General features: G+C 36.8%; 1 protein-coding gene across 2 annotated transcripts in view; it reads left to right on the forward strand.

Annotated features, from left to right (window-relative positions):
* Window positions 1-19,124, forward strand: part of fibcd1b (fibrinogen C domain containing 1b) — a 171,570-nt gene that overhangs the window by 64,135 nt on the left and 88,311 nt on the right. For both annotated transcript variants that reach the window (XM_028463541.1, XM_028463542.1), the window contains 2 exons: window positions 329-808; window positions 13,412-13,571. In XM_028463541.1, the coding sequence (XP_028319342.1) occupies window positions 329-808; window positions 13,412-13,571 (640 nt within the window). The remainder of the gene's footprint in view (window positions 1-328; window positions 809-13,411; window positions 13,572-19,124) is intronic.

Genomic DNA, 19,124 nt, shown 5'->3' on the forward strand with positions numbered 1-19,124 from the left:
CCTCAATGCTAAACATGTAGCGGCTAGCACGGTCAGAGGTCCTTGTCCGAGCAGGAAGTGTCTCCATTAATGACGCCGTTGGGCAGACATGGCATCATCCAGAGTTTTACTTTCTTGATGGTGCAGGATATGTGTTTTGTTCATTACATTGTGCTTGGATCACTGAGTAGTACTAAACATTTTCTCAAGCATTAGTACATCTTACTCAACGTTATCTCTTTTTGGATGAAGTCGGTGTTTGAAAAACATGTTTTATTGATTATACATTAAAGTTTGATTGGAAACACTTTGTCTTACTTCTTTATTTCCTCTTTCTTTTTGCTTGCAGAGGATGAGCTGCAGCTACCTGCTTTGCACCATCCTGCTCTTCGTGGCCGTGTTGCTCGCCGTCACCGTAACCGGCACCATCCTCTTCATGAACCACTACCAGGCCCCGCCTTTATCGGATGGCCTCCCCCACATCTCCACCAATCAAGATGAAGCCAACGCCCTGGTGACCGTGGAGAGAGGCGACGGCTCCCGCATCAACATCTTCATTGACCCTAACTGCCCCGACTACAACAGTAACTTTTTGCGCCTGGAAGGCGTTCAAACATCACTGCTTCATTCGCTGACCGACCATGACTCTGACCTGAAGTCGGTGAAAGGCCAGGATCGGGCGCTGCTCGTCAGCCTGGCGGAGGAAGTGGCCAAGCTGTCAGCCCATGCAGGGCAACTGAAAATGGACTATGAATCTCTACGAAGAGGACAGAATAACATAGGACAGGACCTGAACACCCTGCAGACGGAGCAGGGTCGACTCATACAGGTAAGACACAAAAACACCCAAACATGTCATCTTGGCATGGCGTCTTTTGTACATTTCCTGACTTAAATCAGTGCATTGATGGAACTGTCACATTCCTCATTTTGTTAAAAAATCTGTAACTGGAAACATATTTGGTCAAAGTAAAAAGTGTTAACAAATCCATGGCTGTAAAAAATTGTGGTTTAAGGTCATAGATTTGACAAATTCTATTCATATTATTATTATTTTCAATTAGATTATTTCCTACCTTTTACTTCACAAAATGCTTACATTTTGTGAAGTAAAAGAAAAGTTTTTTTTTTTTTTTTTGCACAAAGCAGGGATAAATCCTCAAAATCAACCCACTAAAGAAAAGTGGTTAACACTTTACTTTAAGTTTTATACATAAGGCTGACATTACACTGTCATTAGCATGAATAAGGTGTCATGAAGGCTGTCATTCAGTGTCATTTGCTGAATTATGACACCTTTTGCTTAATTATGACACCTTTGGAGCTATGTTGGCATTTATTGGGTTAGGTGGAGGGATCTACTGGGGTTAGATATGGTTAGGGTAACGAATGACTATGAAATGTTAGCCTTATGTTTAAAACTTCCACTAAAGTGTTACCGAAAAGGGCTTTACATTATGTAGAATAATGCTGTACATAAAGGTAATTTAGTTACTGAATATATTTAAATATTCTATACAATACAGTGAAGCAATTTGTAATGCAATTTGATTGTATATTAACATATAATTTAAGGAAAATATTGTATTAAAAACAAAAGCCATTTGTCTGTGGTTATTTTCTATCTATGATTTAGCCCTGTCATAGGACTTGATTGAATAAGATTCCAATGAAAGAGTGCTAACTGTAATGCCCACGCAAATAAAAAGCACACGCTGTTTGTTCACCTGTAACATGTGCTTTACTTTGATTTCCTGCACAAATGAAAACAGGCGCAGACATGGTGGAGTCCGTATTTTTTAAATAAGGGTTTTGCGCTAGTGTAGGAGCTAAATAGATTACTGTGTTTATGCGTTGTTACAGTTGTTAAGTTGTTTTCAGTTTACTATTAAGTATCAATTCTGTTGATCAAGTCTTGTTGAGTTCAATTCAGTTTTTTTTTTTTTTTTTGTGTGTGTGTGTCTTGAGAGTTTGGGCGGTTGGTTACGCATCCTCTTGTTTTCACTCGGGTGATCTCACCTCCTAATTACCCCTCTCCCTATTTAAAGGAGTGCTTGGATGCTGTGAGGTTGCCTGATTATTGTGTTTTGTTTCTTCTACCCATTTGGTCTGCGCTACATATTTCCTGATTAGTTGGGCAGTTTATTTTTGTAATGTACTTAAGTTACCTTTGTTTTGACACTTGTGTTATCGAGAGAGCGCACGTTTTTACACACGCAAACCTTTAGTATATCAGGCTCTAATTCTTCTTCAGGCCCTGTACAGGATTTACATTAAAATGGACTAGTGAGTTAAATTTTTGTTCAAATATGTTGTGTAAAAACCGATAAAAAAGCAATATTCAGATGTAGGATTTTAATTTAATTAGCCAATTTTTTTACAGTTGACAAAAGCCAGGAACAAATAGTCCATAAATATTGATTGTGAAGCCACAGTATGACATGTGACAAGTCAATTTACTTGAGTTTTTTTTACTTCCACAGCACAGGTCTAGTAACAACAAACAACCACTACACGACTTGTGTTTAATCTGTCCAACTTCTCTAATGGTTTTTTTTAAAACTGTGGTAGGCCCTGGTATATCTGAACAGAATAAACTCTGACAGTTCACTAGTTCTTTACAAGCCATAAGGTCCACAAGTCTTTTGATTGTCTTTAGAATGTACGCACTTTATTTTCATCCAGAAGTTAGTTTATAGGGCAGCAAACTCTATAAAGTACACTAAGAATGAATCTGCTAGAATGGAAGTGTTTGTTGCATCCACAAGGACACTAGAAATAGAGCTTCATTATGTTTGCCAATGTAATGTGGTCGAAGTGGCGATTTGCAGTGTTCCTGAGGTGATCTAAGCGGCTTGGACACCACTGGTGATTTATTTCTCTTTGGAGGCAGAGCTTTTAGTGTATACATCCTGTTCTATGCGACACCTCTATGATTGGAGGATCTATGGGTGACCTGTGCCAGGACTTGTGATGTGAGTGATGAAGCTGCGAGGGCGGCATTCTGCAGTTAGTTATTGCAATTCCCACATGGAAATAAATGGAAGGCAACAGCCAACTTATACATAATTACTAGGTTTTGTGACCTCATTGATTTCTACTCTTACTGGTGGTTTGACTATTTGTTTTTGCTTTAGACAATGTATTCATTATTAAAGACCTAAAGAGTTGACCCATGACTGTGCTGCGGCGCTTGTGGCCACAAACAATTGCTCTGTAATTCAATTTTGATCCGCTCTAGACTTTTTTTGCGTGTTCACATTGCCCAAACGAGGCGGACTATCAGAGCAAACAAATCCTAGAGCGTTTTAAATGCTCTATGATTCGTTTGCTTGTTTTGTCCGGTGGTATTATCAATATACTAGAACAATTTCAGCACAAACCTTTGGGTCTGTTTGGATCTTTATCTTGTTGGTACTTCCAGTTGTGGCTGACCTTGAGTTTTTCAGTGGATCTGTTCAAGTTGTCATGAAGGATCATGATTCCTTAGACTTTCATGAGGTTCCCTGTGCCACTGGAAAAGAAGCGTCCCCATAGCATTAGGTTTCTGCCTCCATACTTGACAGACAGCACTGGTGTTTTTCAGCGTGTATGCTTTGCCTTTTTTCCTCAAGAGATCAACTCAGAAACATCTGGAGGCTTCGCTTTGCCTTTGACAGAAGTTATATTAAACTTTTGGTCAACCACCCTGTTGTCTAATGAGCTGAAGTTGGAGTTAACTGGCCATATGGATGCTAATTATAGATATGTATAAAAATCTATTGTATCTTTCCCCTCTGACCTATACTGTGTGTACCTAATGAGTCTTAATAGTTTCCAACTCGTCACGCTGCAGGCAATAACTTCTTGCCTTTTCATCAGTCTTTCTACCTCCTACAGTAAAATATGTTGGTACTCTATAATGTAACTAATTTGTAGTTCTTTCCAGTTGTGACAGGCCCCTGAAATGGCAATCTTGACCTATGAGTCATGCAACACTTTACTGTCAAAAATGTAATTAAAAGTACTTGGCTCCTCTGAGCTGAAGTGCAACTCATAAAATGCACTGTTCACTTTCTAACAGTGTTCTGCCTGCGAAAAAAAAAAACCCAAAACCCTCAAGGACTTTGAAGGGTACCTGCAGTACATTTTAATTACAAGCTTTATCAAAAGATCATATAAATTATTGGAGGTTTAGTTGGGTGATTTTCCTCTTTCTAGGCCCTTGTAGAGCGGTCAGGAGGAGAAAAAAGAACAGCTCATTTGTGAGACGCGGTCACCGCCATTTTGCTCTCCTCAGACACCGGTAGTGATGATGGGCTGTTGTATTTTAGCTTTAACCAGAAGCTTCGCCAATGGGTATTTCTCTTGCACTTTGCTAGCACCGTGTCGTTGTGTTGTCCGTACTAATAATTAAAAAGATAAGAAAGAAAATGTGTAGAAAAGCATTACAAAAAAAAAAAAAACCTGTGAGATAATGTAAACACTGCACCGGAATCAACAACTTAACATCACATTATCTAACCAAAAATGGCTGCTTCCTATGGATTGTTTGTGTTTTAAAGTTATAAAATCATGCAAAAAGTACTTCAAATGCTGTTTGATAAATATTGTGCATATATCATCTTTTTTGGTGATACATTAAACACATTTTTTTATGTTACATATAAATTTCCACTACAGTTATCCTTTAAAAAAACACAAGTTAATAGCGCAATTTCTGTTTCAGATAAGTCGATATTAGGGGTGTGCCTTGCCATTAGTCTGACGATATGATACGATTTGCATGTCACGATTCATTTTATCCCGATATATCCCAATGTTAAACAATACGATATACATCACAATATATCACGATATCAATAATTGCAAATTTCACCTTTACAAGTACAAAATGGTATTTAAAAAAAAAAAAAGTACCCACATACATCTATAAAAGTGTCCAGTATGTTTTATAAAAATAAAGTTCAATCAACTTTCAGCTAAAGTGCATTGAGATGTGAGGTAGTTTAACAAGGTCTGACGGTGCGTTGATGGTGTATTTTTCGTTTAAAAACATGATCTAAAAAAATCGATTTGGACATTTTTTGGATCGATGCGATAATCACGCTGTGAAATAGTGCGATATATCGCCAAACGTTAGTAGATATGGTACATCTCCATCTCCATTGGAAACATTTGCCAATAGCGATGTCTGAAGCCAATTCCCTGACGTATACCAGATGAATTATGTTTTTTTTTTAAGCTACAGTGATGTCATAAATTAATAAAGTTGAGTAGTGGTTCTTGATCGATGTAGAAGAAACCTACTCTCAAGAAGCTAATAGGACTCAATTAACTTGAGGAAACTCAATTAGGTTTTATGGGCTTACTCGTGATTTAATTGTACAGTTGGACTTACCACACTCTAGTGGTGCAAAAAGCCACATACCAGCAGCAATCAAAGGGCCAATCAGAGATGATAGGAATGAGATGTTCAGCTCCGTCCATCAGGGTAATCTTTTATTCATTGTGTCCTCTATCAGCGGCATCACATTCTTCCTGGATTCCTGACTGGTTAATCAAATAGATACAGTAAGTGAAACAGAGGTCAGTGTGACATTTATACTGAGCTTTAAATACAGTAGATCAATCTAAGCTGTTATTGACAGTGAAGTTAGCTTGTTTTTATTGTGTCAATGAATGATGACACTAAACATCATCCTTGCTTAGATTTAACAGCAGCGTTTTTCTAAAAGTGACAATCTGCTGTCACATTTGACGCTATAGAGATACTTCAAAATAAGAGCATTACAGCAAATCTTCTTTAGTAGCTATCTTATCCTGGCTGGCTTACTCAGGTACGAAGGTGAACCTATGGCATGTAACCAGGCCTTTAAGGGGCTAACACACAAAACACATAGTCATCATTAGATGAAGATTGGTTCTACAAAGATTCTAACACACATTTGTGTCTTTAAAAAATAAATAAAAAATACAACCATGAATGTAATCTTTGCTTCAAAGAACAGCTACACCAAAATTATGAATATGGGTGACAATATGGTTCACTTTCTACACTGCAAAGCACCACCCTATCACTGTAAAACCCAACAAAGTTAGTTCAACTCAAACGGTTGGAGGAAACAAATTGCCTTAAAACAATGGTTCCCAACATTTTTTTGCATCAGGTTTTATTTCAGACTCAATAATTGTTATTAAATGGTCGGTATGATGAAAAAAAATCACTTTATAATGATTTTGCCACAGTGATTTACATTCCTTTAGCCTCATTCAGAGGCCCAGAGTTGAAAAAGTTCTGTTTCCTCCATTATTTGTTCTTGCACATTTTGTAAAAAGTCAGCTCCAAATGGGCCAGTTGGATTTTTCTCGCGTTGTGACATCACAATGCGGAAACTCCTCCTCTTGACAATCCTGGCTCCCCCTCCCCTATACAAATGTGAGCTCCTTTTTCTCAAACTACCTCACAGGTAAAACAAAGGTGAAGGCAGGTTAATATCACAGTTAATATCTTCACGTTCTGTATGTAGATAATCCAGTGTATAGATAAACCGAAGAGCACTCACAATCGGCTTCATTTTTAGTAGCCGTTATACTGCCTTGTATCGCCTTTGACATGATCTGACGTGTTTGTGACCCAATGCGACGCAGCGGTTGGACAAAACAATGGACTATCATCTTAAATTGACATTTTCTGCGGTCAGAAGTGGTGAGCATAAGAAAAAGTGACGTAGCACCTCAAGTGAGAGTTTACTTCCCTGCGACGCAGCATGAGCGATCACAATCAGTTCCATTTTTAGTAGCCGTTATACCGCCTCGTATCGCCTTTATGGGATGATCTGATGTGTTTGTGACGCAGTGGTTGGACAAAACCATTGGACTATCACCTTAAACATATTATTCCTGTGGTCAGAAGAGGAGAAGGAAGACTGTTCATGATTTACTGCTGTTGTTGCTGTGATAAACACACACGCTGAAGCAGTGTGTGTTTACACCCACTCACGCATTTGCATGAAGGCCCAAAAAACAGCCTGTTTTTAGAAGTGCTCTAAAAATGACTTTTCAGAGAGCTAAAACTCCAGAAAATCTTTGGGAAGATAAACCTCAAATACTATGTTGTTGGGGTTCTTAGAACACATGGAGATGGGTGAAAAAAAGCAAAATACTGGACCTTTAATTGTAAGTGAACTTTAGTAATTGAGAATGTAACTGTAATTGGCTTTCAGAGGATAAATGATAATCATAATTTAATTGTAATTGGGAGAAATGCCCTCTAATCGTAACTCAAGTGTATTTGAAAACGTAATTGTAAATGAAAAATGTAATGATTAGGTGCATTATCAACAGTCTGTCTTATTAAATACTGCAGACTGCAATTATGATTCAAGTTTTTCAACTCTTTAACTTCTACAGCTGCGTGAGTCAAGTCGGGGTGACTTTTTTAACTTGCCCTTTCCGCTCCAGTTGACTGTGAAGCTACTGTGACATGAAGATGTCATATTTGGCAGCTTGTGACTGAATAATGTTTCATATTTGCCCTTTTCCGGCCGAGCAGCCCCACGCTTTAGGCTTCCCCAATTGGGGACGTGACTTCCTGATTCTGTTTTATCAGCTCAACAAAAGCTAATATTGTTGCTTTGCCAAGTGTTTTCATCAGCCATGATGCAACTAAAGAAATGATCTTTAAAGTTTAGTTGTTTTTTTTTTTTGCGCATTAACAAATTAACTAATACTAAGAACTGCTTCACCCAAGGCCCTTCATTTAAACCTTGACTCATTGGAAGGGAGCTGCGGAGAAACTGTTTTCACCACTACATAGTTCTTCCTAATTAGATCTAATTGCACCATGATGCTAAATGGATGTGGCAGTGGAGGCTTAGCGATGATGATGATGATGATGATGATGATGATGATGATGCTACTGCTGCTGAAACAGCAGACACTCCTCTGACTCTTTTATTTTCCCCTTAAACACACAAACTCCCTTCAAGTAAGTAATTACTTCATGAATTACATCTCTGGCAATTATGATAAAACAACTCTCAAAGCAATTGGCTACATCCTGTTTTAGGGAGTGTTTACACCAGTTTCAAAGTGTACTCTGGTTTCCTGTGAAGACATTAAGCACCACAGGCTGTAAAGAAACACACACACACACACACACACACACACACACACACACACACACATACTGTAGCTGTGTGCAGGTTAAACTGGATTTGGCTAATGGGGAATATATGCCTGATAAAATGTAGGGTTAACCCCGACATGTCCTCTTTTCACGTGTTGTCCGGCTGGATTTTACAAACAAATGTCCATGTTTCCCAGGGACCCTGAATGCATCCAGGGGAAAACATTGATTTAAATGACTCATTTTACCATTTTACCATCATTACAGTAATTTTACTCACACGTGAAGGAATCGTTAAAGATGCCACCTTGTTTCGCCGAAATTGTCACACACAAGGAGAGACAAGATGGATTGAAATTTCTAGGAAATGTTTCTCATGGTTTCAATGATTGAGAGATTTTAAGATGGTATACATGAGATTTATCAATGACAAATTGTAATTATACATAATAAAGGTTATTGAATTCAGTCATTTTTTAAAGTCTTTGTTGTAAAGAGAAAAACACATTTTTAAACCTTATTGACAATAACAACTTCTGTATCTAATATATTGTATTTCGCCATTACAAGGTACTGTAGATTAAAAAAAAAAAAAGTTGAGTAAATTGGATATGACGCGGTCGGCCCATGTGTTTTAGACCCTATTTCACCTTATGTTTTACAGCAATGTTTCACGATGGCACTACAGGGGGGGAGAGAGAGAGAGAGAGGAAAATTAACCATTTAAAGCAATTTTATGTTTATTTTTAATCCTACTGAATATTATCAGCAACTTACAGAAAAACAACAAAAACACACAAAACGAGGTGAGTTTTAAGAGACAGTGTGACGAAGCTCTCCTGTGAATATCAAGCTTGTACCATGGTGTAGTGACCAACTGGTGACATGTAGGTGGCAGCAGTGCACCTTTGGATGAGAGATCACCCGTGATTGGCAGAGCTCAGAGGGAGAGGAAAGGCAGAAAATGGTGCTACGAGAGTTAATGCTAAAGTTCCCAGCAGCGCACACTCAACCAGAGCATGTGTGGAACTACAGTCAGTGGACTATTGAGAGTGTCGCGATGGTGAGAGAAAACGATCAAAAAATGGGGCAAGCGGTGACACTCGGCATGTGTGGGATGAGGAGGAAGTTGCGTGTGGGGAGAATGACGGGGGGAGAGACTTGGAGGAACGCCAAAATACAGTAAGAAATTCATTCAACTCTGACATAGATGTCAAAATACTAATTTTGCCATCAAAAGCCTGGTCTCAGTGTTGTTTTTGTCGTTTTATAGAAGGAAAGCAATGTTGAGGTGTCACTAAAGCAAAAAAAAAAAATAGCTTCAAAGTCACATATGTTTTATCAGAAGAATGCTTTTTTCTCAGCTTTTTGTCACAAACTGGCAATTTGTGTGAAACCTGCCTCTATTCAACTGCTGACTACGGAAGAACGACACAAGCTAGAAAAAAAAAAAAAAGGATGTTTTCTGATGAAAGTAGAGAGTCTAATCTTTCAGAATCTGGTTTTAAATTTCAGTCATTGTACAAAATATTCTGTGGGTCTTAAAAAATCAGTGAAAATCATTTAAATTACCTGGCAATATGGGGTTGGTTGCTCTGAAAATGGCTGGCAGTGAATGAGTTAAAATCAGTCCATGACAAAGTTTTTTTTTCAAAATCCTCCTAAACGCTGTTTTTTAACCAAAAATTGTCCGACTGGAATTAGTTTTTCATTACCTGGAATCCCCCCATTAGTACCAGTGTTTTAGTGTGAAAATGGTTGGTGGTTATTGCATTAAAAGACCACTCTACACACACAGGCACACGACCGAGGGTAAAAACTGTAAAATAAACTATTCAGGAGGCACTAAATACTATTTCATTCACTTATTTACAAAGTGAGATTTTTTCTATTGTGTGTTATCACTCATTCATTCCATCATTGTGCTCTATATTTGTTTTTTTCACAGAATTCTGAGCAAAATGTAGTAGTCGGACATAAACTTGGATTCAGAAATAAGTGAGAGCTGGTACTTGAGTTAAAAACGTTTGAGAACCACTGTTTTAGTGAGAGTTTACACCACTTTCAAAGTGTATTCTTGTTTCCTGAAGGTGCTAATATAAGCACCACAGGCTGTATGAAAACACACACTTATTGTAGCTATGTGTAGGTTAAACTGACGCTTGATATAAATCAGACGCGTGTTAGCGCTGGATAAAAGAAAGTGCTAACACTTTAATATAAGCAAGAGAAGATGTAAATATATGAACACAGAGCACAGCCAACAAAAGGCAATGTGTGAAAATGACCTTTTCTCGAAGGAACAGCACTTTGAAAGCTAGCGCTGCTCACCGCTAGCGTTAGCAAACACGCACATTCATCAGCAGCCGTCCCACAGGGTTCCTGCTTGTTTCACAGCATTCATAAAAAAGCGCTGGGGAATCTGGCGCCATGTGACAACTCTGCAGCCCATGTGTCTGCAGAGACCTTTGCTAATACACCACAGACTAAAGTCTGCTAATGAGGTCCAGTTTTAAGGCTACATTACATTACAGGGAGACCTTTACATGTTTGGTTTTAGTCGAGTGTTTGAGGCTTGGTGCCCCCAGCCCCCCACCACCCAACCACCACTACCAAAATAAATCTAATTTTAGTATCAAACAGAGATAAATGAGGTTGACCCAGTTTGTGTTAGGGTTTTAGAAAATGTTCATTCAAGAAAGTTTGAAGTTTGTTTTTGTAGTCTGATTGGGCATTTTGCTTTGAATTATTCATCCTTTTTCAAGCCTAGATGCATTTCTAATTAATGCTAATAGCCTACTATTGCTTTCTAAAATGCATGCTCTTAATCAAAATGTATCATTTACTCATAAAACAACATGAGACTGACTTCCACATTAAAAAAAAACATTATTAGTTATTATAAGTCATGTTTTTTCCTTGTCTGCACATGCTGTCAAAGGTCAACACTCCATGTACATGTGCAATCTTTTTACAACAGCTACGCATGTTTTATTATTGCAGTGAAATAAATACATTAATTTTATAGCCATCACTAGCCCTCCCGGAGGATGGGTCAGAAAAACTTTATTAGAGGAAAGATATAAAAAGAGAGGGCAGTGTTACACCTTGGTGAGGGGAAAAGAAACCGGGGGAAGGGAGTTAGGGCGGGAGAGTGGAAGGAATTAGGAAATGAACTAGTCAATTCCTGCTTTTTAAATTCAATCCAGTTCTTACATCATCTCTTTGTGACACTAGAGTGTATGTAATTGTTAAAAAAAAAAAAGGTGTTGCCTTTTCTATTATATCATAGTATAGTGCCCTATAAAATCTGTGTTAACGGAATTTTGTACGGAATCACGTAATGGACCAATGGAAATGTTTAAACGCGGAAATGGATAGAATCGCCATAAAACGCCGTCACCGTGGGGCAAGGAAGGAGCGATTCAAGGAAGAGAAACGTTAGGGTGGGGAAGAGTTGATTACTGTAAAGTGAGATGTGAAGTTGTAGGCGTGAGGCTTAACTATAATGATGGTGGCTGTGGGCAGAGGGAAGGAGTGAGTGGTAATACCTGAAATAGGTATTTGGGATCAACGTGTCTAAAGTTAAGCCAACTACAAGTTTTATCCCACAGTCGAAGGCATGCTAGTGCATCGTAGACCGATGTATGTGCAAGAGACTGCCACTGTAAACCCAAGTGCTGCCCCGGACTCAAGGACGCAGCCAGAATAGCAGGAAGAGCGGGGGCCAGGGAGCCCAGGCAACCCCCCCGGCCGAGCAGCCCCCACTTATTAGGTGCACGGCCCTCTCTCCCCCCTCCTGTCCTGGCTGCATTAAACTCCTCCTAAACCACCACAAACACCATCTAAAAACAACACAAATCATCACTGACTCCTAAATACAGAGCCTCCAGTGCCCGTTTAACTTTGCTGTGCCTATAAAGCTCCGTCTGTTTTTTTGTGTGGCGCAGCGGCGCTCTGTGAGACCGTGATCAGCTTTAATCATCTTCACCTGCTCAGTGTTGGAACTGTTGTCTCTGGCTAACTAAGAATAACTCAGTCCATGTTGTCATTTAGTTCTTTTTATTCCAGCCTTTTGTCTGTGTCTCGTAGGTTCACATTCAAAGTCAGCTAGCTACCTCAAGTACAACCGTTTCAGTGGGAACTTCCAGTTTACAAAATAAACTTTATTAGAATCTTACATTCTAACATCTCATCTGAGCTACAGAAGATCCATGGGAATTGTTGTTCTGTTGTTGTGGATAAGACCATCGATGCCAGGGATTGTAGAGTCTAAAACATCGTAGATTAATAATAACTTCTGATAATGTCAAATATTCTGACCCCTAGTGGTGAAATAATTGATGCTTCCTTGTGTCCATTTAGTTTTGTTTAATCATCACGATCTGGAATGATGTCATCAGGATAATTTAAATTAGGTTCATTTAAATTAAGTTGATCAAAACTTGATCAGTAAACCTGATCAGATTCAGTAAACTATTGATCTATTGACTATTGAGAGGACATTGGGTGTCATTAATGCTGCTCTCACACATCTTTATATGACATATAAATAATTAAAAAGGATCAGTCAGAATAATCACTGTCACTACTTTATTTTTGACAAACATTGTTGTTAAATTATGTTGTTGTTTTTTTTTAAATTTATTAGTATTATTTTTGTTTCCTCACAGGAGTTAAAAACTAATATTTTCTTTTAAAGAATGATCAATCTTAAAAAAAAAAAAAATTAACATGAATGAAAGTGGAAAACATGGAATTTGGGAAAAAAATAAACACATTTTATTCTTCAAATGATGTAACCTAAAACTGGTGAGTTGTCAAAATGAACTAATTTTGCATCAATATTCATTTAAATTTAATTTAATAGTCTTTTGACTAAATCTTTTGACTTAGTTTTAGCCAAATTTTTGGTTACAGTCTAGTAACAAAAAACATGAGTTCATTCATTTTGTTTTTAGTTTAGATTCAGTTACCATTTCCTAACTTGATATGGGATGATGTTAATGTTTTTTTAAATACACACAGAAGCTTTGAAACTTTTTTTTAACTTAATTTTCTTTTTAATTTTAATATTGCCGTTTTTTATTTAACTGAATTCCATGCCAAAGAATTTTCCTACATCCCTAATACCTTCCAAAAAAGTTAGTTACGACTGGATTTTTGTCCCATATGAACATAATAATGTCATTTTTATTAGTTAAAGAACATATCACTACGTTTTTATATAGTTTTTGTTCACACGTATTTCTAACTAATTGCTGTTTTGTTGTTAACACTTTAAAAAAAATGATGTTTTTTCTCCCTGTCTGTGTTTTTCAGCTGCTGTCAGACAGTCAGATCAACATGGTGAAGGTGGTGAATTCAGTCAGCGATGCTCTTAACGCCATGCAGAAGGAGAACGTGGGTTTAAAGGCGCGCGTCAAAGCCGACCTACAGAGGGCACCAGTGAGAGGGGCTCGACTGAAAGGATGCTCCAATGGTGAGTGAAGCAAAGCAGTGCTTAACGTGATAATAATAATAACAATAATAATAATAATAATAATAATAATAATAGATTAGCCGTGTTGTAAATGTTATATTAACGTACTACTCGTACTAAGTCTGATGTCAAAATGAGTATGTAGTGCGTTTACATTTGATGTTATGAAAAGATTGAGTATGCGAGAAATACCTGGATGTATACTATATGGGGACATTTTTTAAGTACGCATGGTGGGCACACTAGTCATACTCAACCGTCCCATGATGCATTGCGAGTGGAATGTAAAATGGTCCTGGGACCAGCCAACATTGCCTTTTCAAAATTAAAGCATCTCATCTCAGGCGCGGCAATATGGCTGCCCACTGCTCCTCAGGGATGGATTAAATGCAGAGGACATATTTTCATATATTTAATAACATATATGACCAGTAAAAGCAAAAGTCTCGATTTAATTTTTCTAATTTGAATCAGGAAATTGACTTCGATCTCTTGACATTTTTCGACTGTCAACTGCCAGTTTTCTTCAGAGGCATCTGCTGATTGCTTTGATGTGTCCTTGACTACCACGTAATAATTCCAGAAAGTTCTTTTTGTCTTCTTTTTGTATCATATGTTAGGGTTTTATTTGAAATTAAATGACAAATGTCCTTATATGGTATACATCCAGGTATCTTTCAGGCACTAATGTCAGCGCACTACAAATATACTTTGACATCAACGTTAGTACGTTAAACATCTTTTTATCTTCTTTTTGAATAATATGTTAATGTTTAATTTAATTTAATATGAAACCTCAGCATATTATTTAAAAATAAGACAAAAAAAACTTGCTCGAATTGACCGGAAGTTTTGTCAGTAGGACAATGGAGGGTCTCCGAAAATCTCTGAAATGTGTCTACGTGAGTTTTATGGGTGAAATAAGCACATGTTGATATTCTACATGGTCACTTTCTCACCTAAAATACTTTCAGAACTTTTAAAGGTGGAGAATCAACAGAGATATTTAGCCTCACTGTGATTTAGGTTTTTGTCCTTGTAGGTTCCCAATGCATTTTGGGAAACTTGGAAGTATACTTAAGAAACAGACAATATCCAAGCACTAAGTGACAGATATCGGTCCCAACGGGAAATCCACTTTAAATTTCCTAGATTCTTTTTCACCAATTTCTATTAAATTATGGGAAATATTATGTAATATCCATCTATCCATCCGTTTTCTGACCCACTTGTTCCTGTATTCAGGGTCACGAGATATTAAGTAATAATTTGAGAAAAGCTGAAGGATTTTCTACAAATTTTGAGGTTTTTTCAACTGCTTGACATTAAAGCAGAACTAAGTAACTTGTGCTTAGCGCTCCCCCTAAAGGTCCCTTTTGGTAATGTTATTGTCGTAAAAACTCTGCACAACCCGCCGCATGCCCCACCCCACAGCTACATGCGCATCTTTGCTCTCCCAAGACAGTGGCAACCGATCACTGAAAAATCCTGATACAACAGTGACACTAAGGGTGCTTTCACACATGTGACCATGTGACCAGTATGAGGAAGAGAGACAAGTCAAATAACTGGAATAAATAGTGGAAATGTGTAAGATGTGGCTCTGAAAATGGATAGATATTTGTGTGTGTGCTGCCTGATGGAGCACTGGGTTGCCAGTGTGTGTATGTGTTCCTGTTGCCGCGACGACAGTGTGTTTGCATTGGGCTACGTCTTGCCACTGGGTCGAAGGCAGTGAGAGTTGCAAGTGCTGTTTTCTGGCCAGAGACAGCAGGGGGCGATGAAAGACCCCCCCAATCACCTCATAAACACTAGTATTACCCTCACAGGGACTACGAGAAGGATTTATTAAGGTGAAAAAGTTACTTAGTTCTGCTTTAAAAATGAGTGCAATATAATACAATATAAGCACCAGGAAAATTGTGAGTCCCTGCAAATATTATTGAGTTTTATTTACAGAATGATTCATGTTTCATGAGTTTGTGATCAAGCAAATTGTTTTATTTTTTATTTAATTATTTGTCAGATTTGCCTGGTACCCTGTTGCCCCCGTTTCTTATTTCCACACCATGTCCAGGTATCTGTCTGACCTGTTCTTGTTTATTCCCTACACTAGTGTAGAATAGATTCCAGTGGTCTGTCACTCACCCATGCACCCCCACCACATATGCATTCAATCTAACATCTCTGGGTAACATCACCATGTTCCTCCAGGCTGAGTTTCATCCACATTATTCAATAGCCTTGGTTGAGATTTGGAGTTTTATTTTATTTTTGTATTTTTATTTCTACTGCACATGAGAGATGACTTGCGTGTCCTCTGGGTTGTGTTGCTGCAAGGCAGAGGAGACCCTTAGGCATGATTCCAATGGAAGGTGTTTTAAGCAGGCAGAGCACACCCCCATGGTAATCCCCCTGTTGGATTAGTTTTGCATAGAGAGCAAAGGAGCAGAGCATAGACTGTTCAGAGTCAGCAACGCAATACCCACAATGTGGGATGGGTTTCTGTGGGAGGGGCACGAGTCGACGAGGTCTTAGGATTGAATTTCTGCAAAAAAGAAGACGTGACACCTGAGGAGACATTATTAGAATAATCTACATCATTTATGAGATTATGTCATAATGGTTTGAGAATAAAGTTGTGATTTTAGGAGAATAAAGTTTTATCTTAATGAAATCATAATTTTGAGATTAAAGTCATGTTTCAAAATTAAAGTTGTAATACAATGAAAATAAAGTCCTTACATTTCAAGAATAAAGTCTAATTTTATGAGAATAGTCTTAATTTTATGATAATAAAGTTGTTACTTTTCAAAAATAGTCGTGATTTTTTGAGAATAAAGGCATCATTTTTTGAAAATAAAGTCATATCGTAAAAAAAATCATAATTTTATGACAAAGTCTTAATATTTCAAAATTAAAGTTTTAATAGTTGGAGAATAGTCGTCATTTTATGAGAATAAAGTTGTGTCTTTGCAAGAGTAAAGTCATAATTTTAAAAGAATAAAGACACAATTTCATTAGAATAAAGTTGTAATTGTATGAGAATAAAGTCGTCACTTTTCGAGATAAAGTTGTATCTCAATAAAATAATTTTATGAGATTAAAGTCATGTTTCAAGATTAAAGTTGTATTATTATGAGAATAAAGTTGTTACTTTTCAAGAATAAAAATAGTCGTAATTTTATGAGAATAAAGACACAATTTTATGAGAATAAAGTCATAATTTTATGAGATTAAAGTCATAATATTTTAAGACTAAAGATGTAATAGTTTGAGAATAGTCGTAATTTTATGAGAATAAAGTTGTTACTTTTCAAGAATAAAGTCATAATTTTATAAGAATAAAGACACAATTTCATGAGAATAAAGTTGTAATTTTGAGAATAAAGTCGTAATTTAATGAGAAGAAAAGCATTATTTTTCGAGAATAAAGTAATAATTTCATGAGAATAAAATCATAATTTTATGAGATTTAAGTCATAATATTTTGAGATAAGTCAAAATTTTATGAGAATGAAGTCGTTTCCTTTTGAGAATAAACTCAAAATATTACGACTTAAACCTTGAAATATTACTACTTTAATCTATTGAAATTATGACTTTCTTCTCAAAAGTTCTTCTCATTAAATTACAACTTCATTCTCATAAAATTACAACTTTATTCTCATAAAATTACAACTTTATTTAAAAAAAAAAATAACAACTTTAATCTGGTAGTACTCAGATTTCTTCTTATTTTAATGTTTTGTAAAGTTTTATTGTTATGACTTTAATATTTAACGATTAGACGGTATTTGTGTGTGATTCTAACAACTGAAGCTCCTTTATCGTGTCATTTATCACACTCATGATACAGCTCGTTTCCTATTTTTAGCGTTTTTCTCCTCCAGTAATCTATAAATGTTTATTTGAAACCAAGAAGAGTGTCAAATGTCTCCAAACTGTAATCCAGTTAAAGTTTACACTATTAATCACATCTTTTCATCATTGTTTTCTCTCAGTAGGTGTTTGAGAAAAATCTGCATCATTTCTTCAAGCTGTGCTTTAATTACATTTTTTCCTCACTTTATTTCCAAACACAAAGACGTTTGAGGGAATTTTCTTCTAAAACATGACACAGAACAAAATTATCTCCAGAAATATGTCTTCTTTTTTTGTGTGTAAATTCATGCCTTAGATCATACATGTCAAACTCAAGGTCCGGGGGCCAAATCCAGTCCTTGAGAGCATCCAATTCAGTAAAAATGACAGAGAAAACATTATTTATTCGGTAAATCACCAAATTATCCAGTTGTATGTATATATATATATATATATATATACTGTATACTTGTTTTTTTGGTCAAAATTTTAGAATAAGTGATCTGTACATAACGTACATCACACACAACATCTATGACACATTTCAGTCAGGTTTTAGAAAGAAAATGTTGATTTGTACGGTTGCCGTACGGACAACCATCGGTGCTATTGGTACGTTTACCAAAGTACAAGTACGTAGCGTCTTAGGGTTTGAGTTAGGTTTAGGTTTAAGTTATAACAATTTTTAGGGTTAGGTTTATGGTAAGGTTTAGTCTTAGTCACGTGACCTATACTGGCCAAATTGGGGCGCTGCGTTTGGATAGAATGTTGGTATATTGATACGGCAGCCGTACGGATAGACACTGCCTTGTGAAAATCACCACTGCGCTACTGAAACTGCGCTACTGAAACTGCGCTACTGAAACTTGAACTTAAACTTTTTTGGCTCATGTATTCCCTTTCTCTTATTCCTGAATCGAAGCACCCCCTTTTGTCCGACGACAAGATTTTGCTCATAATGGGATGAATGAGTGATAACACACATTTTAAATAATGACATTTTGTAAAAAAGTGGAATAAAACAGTATTTCTGAATACATTTATTTGATAGTTTTTATCATTTCCAGTCATCTTCCACCTGGTGTGCGACCAAGACTGACCTTATTATTTTACTTCATGTTCTGATCAAGATCATTTTTGTTATTACTTTATCTAAAAGTATACCTACGCTCTCAAGTACCCCCTGTAGTGCCATCGTGTACCCCTAGGGGTACTCATACAGTAGCTCCATTTCAAAAGTGGCAAAAACTGGCTACACTTGCAAATTCTCGGGATTGTTGCATGTTTGTCATATGAAAGTTCACTAAACTTAAAAAAAAAACAAAAAACACATTAACAGATTTAACAAGTTTTTAATTGTTATCTAATTATCCAATAAATAAATAATACTTGTAAGTTTTCAAAAAGTGTACCTTTTTATTGTGAAATAAATTGAAACTGTACGCACACATAGCTTTGTGGTCACATGGTATACTTACAGGAGCAATGTGCATGGAAAACACATCTATTTTATGGCCTTTCTCTGTCATAGTGCATGTGTATAATTATAGGAATCTATTGTTTGCTTTAGATTCCAGAAAGAGATGATTGGTTTTTCCAAGTTATGGGATGCTAAACCTGATAGCATTAAAGGTTCTCTCCTCAATCTGCAGCAGAGATCTTAAGCTCAAGGTCTTTGTGTGCTTGTGA

Source organism: Gouania willdenowi, chromosome 12, assembly GCF_900634775.1.
Source record: "Gouania willdenowi chromosome 12, fGouWil2.1, whole genome shotgun sequence".
Taxonomy (NCBI): Eukaryota; Metazoa; Chordata; class Actinopteri; order Blenniiformes; family Gobiesocidae; genus Gouania; species Gouania willdenowi.